The sequence below is a fragment of the Crinia signifera genome, chromosome 9 (assembly GCF_055691185.1).
Source record: "Crinia signifera chromosome 9, ASM5569118v1, whole genome shotgun sequence".
Classification (NCBI taxonomy): domain Eukaryota; kingdom Metazoa; phylum Chordata; class Amphibia; order Anura; family Myobatrachidae; genus Crinia; species Crinia signifera.
The window spans coordinates 158,102,250-158,109,461 of record NC_139225.1 but is presented as its reverse complement, the minus strand read 5'-3'; the positions used below and the strand labels follow the sequence as shown (position 1 = coordinate 158,109,461).

Sequence of the window (7,212 nt, the reverse complement as noted above, 5' to 3'; positions counted from 1 at the left end):
ATACATCCCATAGGTGACTACACAGGAAGTCAGGTTCACAGAGTGTAGCAACTGTAGTAGGTGCAGGCTGAAAACCTACCTGTGGGTGCTATAGCGGGTCTCCTGGGATGCAGTTCAGCAGGACAGGGGTCAGCACTGGTGTGAGTGCCCAGCGTTGAGTCCCTTCTCTCCTGGAAGGCCAGCGGCGGCTGTAGAAGCAGTGCAGGAGGAAATAAAGTGCTGGATTGTTATGGAATGCAGGATAGGGGGCAGTGCTGCTGTTGGTGTCCTGCGTGGAGTCCCTTCCCTCCTCTAGCAGCAGTGTTGGCTGGACTTGCTGCGCAGGAGGAGAAAAAGGCGGGACGAGAGAAGCATGGCCATCAGTAAATGGCTCCTCCCACTGCCAGCATTGGTGGGGTGGTTGGGGCCACGCCTCTAATTATTGAGTGGGCAGGTCTCTATACAGTGAGGTCCCGGACCTCCGTGTGGCTATCCAGTGGGAGTAAAGTTGTGACGCAGGAGGAGAGGAGGGTGGGCAAGACTCTGCGTCTGCTCCCACTGGCAGATCTTCCAGCGGTGCAGGAGAGGACGGTGGGCGAGAGTCAGCATCTCCTCCCACTGAATGGAGCCATCATCAGGGTGTGTGGGCTTTACTTGGAGGCACGCCCCTGATGGTTGAGAGGACATGCCTCCATCTGGTTACTTCACGGGACATCCGCACGACTTGCCCGGGGGTTATGTATATATGCACTGTCAAATCTTAATTTTGACACCCTTTTTGTGGCACCCTGCTCTTATGACCCGTTCTCTGGCGCCCTGCACCAGGCTCACTCTGTGACTGTGTGTATGACTCCGCCCAGCGTTACACACACACACACACACACACACACACACACACACACACACACACACACACACACACACACACACACACACACACACACACACACAATGACAGTTCTGGGCTATTATATAAGAGACTATTCCTGAGGAAAAGTGTGAACAAACCCTGATTGGGCAGATCTAGTCACATGATTTCCTTGATCTAGCCCTTGTGAATCCTATGGTGAAACCCTTTTTTGGATAAGTGTACACAGACTTTGTTTCATTCAAAAATAAAATATATTTGTGTGTATTTCATGTGTTTTATGTGTTGATACAACAAAAATGCATTTTGTGTTCACAAATGGGTCCCATCCACAAGATACAAATATTCCGAAATACAGAATAATCCGTTTTCCGAAATGCTTCTGGTCCTGAGCAATTTGGATAAGGGATACTCAACCTGGATTCAGTACTGAATCCCGGCGGTCGGGATCCCGGCGTTCAGAAGCCCGACGCCGGAATCCCGACAGCCAAAATCCCGACAAGGGGGGGACGTGGATCGCCCCCCCCCCCCCTTGCGGGCTCGCTGCGCTCGCCACGCAGCGGGCCCGGTGCCTCGCTACGCTCGGCACACTAATTTATTCTCCCTCCAGGGGTGTCGTGGACACCCACGGAGGGAGAATGTGTCGGGATTCCGGCGTCGGGATTCTGAATGCCGGGATCCCGACCGCCGGGATTTTAACTGCATCCCACTCAACCTGTATTGCAGTTTTAGGAGGGTGTCTGATTGGCACTGACCTCTATTCAATTATTATGGACAGAACAAACTATAAAACTATTGAAATAAATAGAATAGAATCAACTTTATTGGCCATGTGTGCTTGCGCACACTAGGATTTTTTTGTGGATTACAGTGCAGCATCAAGCAGGGATGAAAAAGGGGGAGGGGACGGACATTACATACATTCCATAGAGACATTATACACATTACATTGAGAGCATTTAGACATCACTTGCGGGGATCACATGCCCGCCGAGCTGCACAGCGCCTAGGCAGCCATCAATGGCGCCACTGGTAATTGCAGCAGTCGGGTAGGTAATAATACAAGCAGAGACAGTACACATCACACAGGGAACACAAACCCGCCAAGCTGCACAGCGCCTAGGCAGCCATACACGGCGCCACTGGTCATTGCAGTAGCCGGGCAGGTGACAGCAAGACAGCACAGTTGTAGCAGGGACAGTACAGTTATCACACAGGAGACACGGGATACATATTGCTGAGTGCACAGATCCTAGGCAGCCATTTGCGACGCCATCTTGAAGGCCTCACCAGGCCATCCTCCTGTAGGGAGACTCCGCGTGGACAGCACAGGCAGCGGCCGGGGGAGAGAGAGAGAGAGTCCATGAGGCTGGGGGGCTGGGGAAGAGTCAGTGAGAACAGGAATCTGGGGCCTGGGATAGACAGTGACGCCTGTGGCCAAAGCTTGGCCCTCTCTCTGGAGCCATACCTTCTCCCGGGCAGCCAAGTTCATCTAGAGATCCGTGGGGCCGGACGGGCTTCCCACTCCATCCTAGGTGTCCCAGCCAGGGTCTGCCTGGAGTCACCGCCGCAGTGCCAGGCCGCGATCATCCACTGCAGGCAAGGGTCCTCTGTAGGCCCGGATCCTCCACTGGGGCTGGGACTCCATTTCTGCTGCTGCGGCCGGGGGTCCCGCTGGCACGAGGGACCGGCAGCGGGTCCTCATGCTGGCGGCATAGCAGCATCGGTCGTCATCTGGGCGCCATCCGTCTCCCCCTCCTTGCTCTCCAGCAGGGGAACACCGCGACCAGCACTGGGGGAACACATCGCCCAGGGAACTCAGCGCTCTACATTCTCTCCGTCTCCCCTGTTCCCCCGCCGCTCCCCGCCATCACCCGCACCTTCTCCAAGAAACATTACTGATTATGGGTATCATATTAGCTGATGTGTCCTGTTTCAACCAGGCAAAGGGTTGCTGGTTGGAACATTTGACTCCTTTTCTCCTCCTCAGGAGTCGTAAATCCCAGCTGGTTGCTGCAAATAACTGTCACAGTTTTCAGACCACTCAGCAGGTGCACAGGAAGAGTTCACCAACTGCCACATTTTTAAAGCTGATGCATTGTGATTGGCTGGCGGATGTTTTGCCACTTAAAGAAGCAACAAAGTACGCCAACATAATTCTGCAAATTTATGGACCAAGAGCTTTAATTTGGTACATGATGTGCCCTGCTCAGACCACAACATAGAAATGTCACTCGTAAAATACAAAAAATATATACAGTAGATAGCTCCAGCATGTTTCACTGTGTTTTGCAATTGGGAAAGCTGGGCCTCTTGCTTTGCGTTATCATCGCCAATGTGTATTACTGTAACTGCGCTCTCAAAACCACAACTGTCGCAATATGTTCTTTTGGGATAAACCTGACAGTACGTATGTGTCATAGTTGGCAAAGTTCCACCTGGATATTTGTAATACTGGTACATTGTGTTATTTGGCATCAACACATTTATGTCACACAAGAAGCTCTGAAAACAGTTCTTTGTCCCTCATGATGAAGCACAGCAAGTACTCCTAAGTCATCACGCATCCGAAGTCCATTCTCTTTACAGACATTCATCATCTGTTACAAGATGTGTACTATGTATCCTCTATATACTGTAAGTCACATGAGGATTGTGAAGTTGTATTTGCTACACTATAATCCAAAAACCGCAACTAAAAGACTACAACAATGAAAAAAATAAGTTGATAATACTGTGTAATATTATTACAAACGTAACTGGTCTTTAAATCCAGGAATCGTGCTATGTCAGAAACATCATTTTTTTTTTGTTTGTTTGCTTGATGGGTTTTCGATTTCCCATGTTCCCGTATGTCACCTATTCGTTCTTCAGTTTTACAATCCCGAGGGTACGGTTGTCGCCCATCCTTTAGCTGTTATAAGACTGATTCTGTATAGCGGAGTCTTCTAAGGATAAGTTTTGGAACTTCTCTACACTGGTCTTGTCTGTCTCATCCCGACTGTTCTCAAAATTCTCCGATCCTTCATAACAGCCCGAGTCTCGGGGAAGGTGACAGTTCAGGTTGGAAGATGTCTCGGTCGTTTCCTCTGATTCGCTGCCGGCTGCAATAATAACAAAATATTGATTGCTGTCATTGGATTTCTGCAAATGTACCATCTCCCTGTCACATTGAGAACTGCTACCATAAACACTAAATATACAGGTTAATAATATTAAAAGGAAATTCAATTAAAATGTGAGTGAAATAGCTTTGGGTTGCAGTGTTGAATCATTTTGCAACACTGCACTATACGTAATCCAATTCCTCTGCAAGTGTTTCAAGTTTACATAAACCGCAAATAACTCAAAATTAATACAATTTACAATTAGGCCCATAGACACAGAATGCGGGCAGTCAGAATAAAGACGCGGGCAACACTGATGAGGCTGCTTACGCCATAATCCTGACTGCCGGCATCCGATCGTAAGTATGCTGGGCGGGTTAGCATTAGGCTGGGGGGGGCGGAGGGTTATTCTGCCCATACATATGTGAGATATCAAATGCAATCAATCGATTGGCCGATAAATCAAATGATTGCATGCATTTTTAAGCTGACATTCAACGCGATGTGCAGGCACGCATCGAATGTCGCATCGATAGATATTATGAGCTGCACATAATATTTATCGAATTGCATGAGCAATCAGTGGCGGGTTCGGGGAGCGGAGCCTTGATGGGTACCGGAGCGCTGGCGGGGAGCCGGTTCCTTAATGCTGGGGACCGGAGGGACTCGGCAACAGCAGGAGAGGCATGGCGGTTATGTAGCGTGGAGCTTTCTGGCGGCGGGACGCGGCAGCAGATGAGAGAGAGTTCTCTCAGCCAATCAGCGGCCGCCTGAATGTGAGGCCACTGATTGGCTGAGAGAGCGCTCTCTCAGTGGCCTCAGCCAACCAGAGGGCCGTCCCAGTGTTTCAAAGTCAACTGCTGCCGCTGACAAGTCCCGCCGTCTGAAAGCTCCACTGCTATGGTCCCCAGCTCCGGTCCCGCCTACACAGCCGACAGACCACCCCTCCAGCACCCGATGTCAATCGCAGGATGGCATGCGACTTCGGGTGCTGCACTAGGCGCCACTTGATGCGATCAGATGCGATGGGACATCGCATTGCTATGTCCCATTGCATCTGATCGCAGATATGTATGGGCAGCATTAGCTTTAGGCCCTAGTGGGATACTTAGGTAATATGGAGTGGTCCGTTAAATGCAGGAGTGTCATAGCCATTCAGACTGTGGTTTCTGGGTGTGCATAAATTAGCGGTTGCGATTCTCGGAGAGCAGGGCAGCCATAGAGGCACTCCATTTACCAATTTGGGACAATGTTACAGATGATGCCACAGCAGTGGGCGACCCTATGCTCAGGTTAACTTCTGCCTATATTAACATTTCATCGTAACTGCAAGAAGGCAAAGGACAGCAACAGCAACATATTTAAATGGTCGCTTCACATGTCAGGTTATTTTGTAAGATATATATATTCTGTCATCACAGAGGAGCTATGGTGACATACACACACACACAGACATACACACACATGGCCATAACTAGGGTAGAGCTGACGGTGCCTTGCACATAGCACAGTTTGACTGCCTGGCGTAATATGTATAAGGGGCTCCAACTGGCGTTATGTGTATAAAGGGCATTACTGTGTGATGTATGGTGAACAACAGACACTACTGTATGGTTTAATGTGAATTGCTACTTTTCTGTGACCACGCCCCTTCCCCAGGAAGCCACGCCTTTGGCACGCACATTCTCACGCACAGGCCAACAAAATGTATAGTTATGGCTCTACGCACACACACACACACACACACACACAAACTTCTCTGCCAGACTGTGTAGCCGTGATGATTAATTCAGCGCACAAGATGGCCGCTACATTCAGCGCAAGTAGAGTCCGTGCCATTTTTAGCGACAGAAGCAGATAAAGGAAACCTCTACAATGTTCTGCTTGTGTGTATCAGTGACTGAGGTTCCTTACTGCCATAATCCAGCAGGAACTCGGCCGCAGTCAGGAGCTTGACAACGTGTTGCGGGTCAGTGATATTTAGTTCCAGCAGGTGGCTCTCCGTCAGGTCTTTAAAGTCTTCGATCGTCTGGTAACCGTTCAGCATTAGGGTTGCAATATGTTCCTGTGGATAATGAATAGGAAACTATGACATCATGACCCCACTCAGGGCTGGATTAAGGCTTGGGAGAGGGGGGTGTATATTAGTTTGTGCATAGGGGCTTCAATTCAAATAGGGAGCCCGACACCTACTTCCAGTGAGTCAGTTTGGAGTGGCAGTTGGTGTGGCTCCACAATTTGAATTTTGAACTGTCTTGCAGCCCCTCGTGAGCCTCCTGTGCATACCTCTTGGCATGACCCATTCCAGGAGGGACAAAATGCTCTCTACCCAGACCTCTAAATATATGATTGGAATCATTCAATGGGTAATAAAGGAATTTCAACACATGTTATAGCAATCATATAGTAAGAGGGAAGTCCAGGTATAGAGCATCTAGTCCCTCCTGGAATGGGTCATGTAGGGAGGGATGGATTGTGTATATTACATGTAACCACTGGAGAATATTAGGTTTATACTAATAGTGTAATAATACCTGGGCACTGGTTATAGTTCCACCTATCTGAAAGAGAACTAGTTCATAAAGTTTTCTTGTAGTGGAACAAAGACATAAAGAACCTTAAAACAGAATAATAGAGTCTACTGTATCGCATGCAGCAGCCTCCGTTGTACACACTGATACAGGGATCAGGAGAGCTAGTGATGTCACTGTGCGTAGGTCGGGGGGGGGGGGGCTGACAAGGGGGGCCTGGGGTACAGTATCCCCTGTGCCCTCCCCTTTATCTGGCTATGACCCCACCCTTGCCTCATGTGTACCAGTTAGGACAGGCTGACTATGGGATCCCCAATATCGGTACACCTGTGATGTACATTAATAGGATCAGTGAGGAGATATGTAACAGGGTATAATACTATCACAATGTACAATGTATGTATAATGTACTTACTATAAGACATGAGCTGCTGCATTGTATACTCTGCCTTACAGAAGCATTGTTACTCTTCAGAGAGAGATTGTCTTGGGTAATTTTGGATGCGGGGTCCAGGTCCTGTAGGTCACTAAGCACCTCATATCTATCACTAGGGAATAAGTCCATCCCACTTCACACTCCTTTCAGCCAATCCGCTACACTGACGCCCACCAGCCCTCTTCCAGCACCCGGTGGCATGCGACATCGGGTGCTGGAAAAAACACTTAAGATGCGATCGGATGCAATGGGAAATCGCATTGCGATGTCACATTGCATCCAATCGCACAA

The 7,212-nt window shown here is 49.1% G+C and overlaps 1 protein-coding gene across 2 annotated transcripts in view; it reads right to left on the bottom strand.

The window, feature by feature from the left end:
- Positions 1 to 1,648: 1,648 nt before the first annotated feature.
- XPNPEP2 (X-prolyl aminopeptidase 2) overlaps positions 1,649 to 7,212 on the bottom strand; it is a 132,134-nt gene continuing 126,570 nt past the window's right edge. For both annotated transcript variants that reach the window (XM_083160339.1, XM_083160338.1), the window contains 2 exons: positions 5,869 to 6,019; positions 1,649 to 3,951 (listed from right to left, as the gene is read on the bottom strand). In XM_083160339.1, the coding sequence (XP_083016465.1) occupies positions 3,758 to 3,951; positions 5,869 to 6,019 (345 nt within the window). In that variant the 3' untranslated portion in view covers positions 1,649 to 3,757. The remainder of the gene's footprint in view (positions 3,952 to 5,868; positions 6,020 to 7,212) is intronic.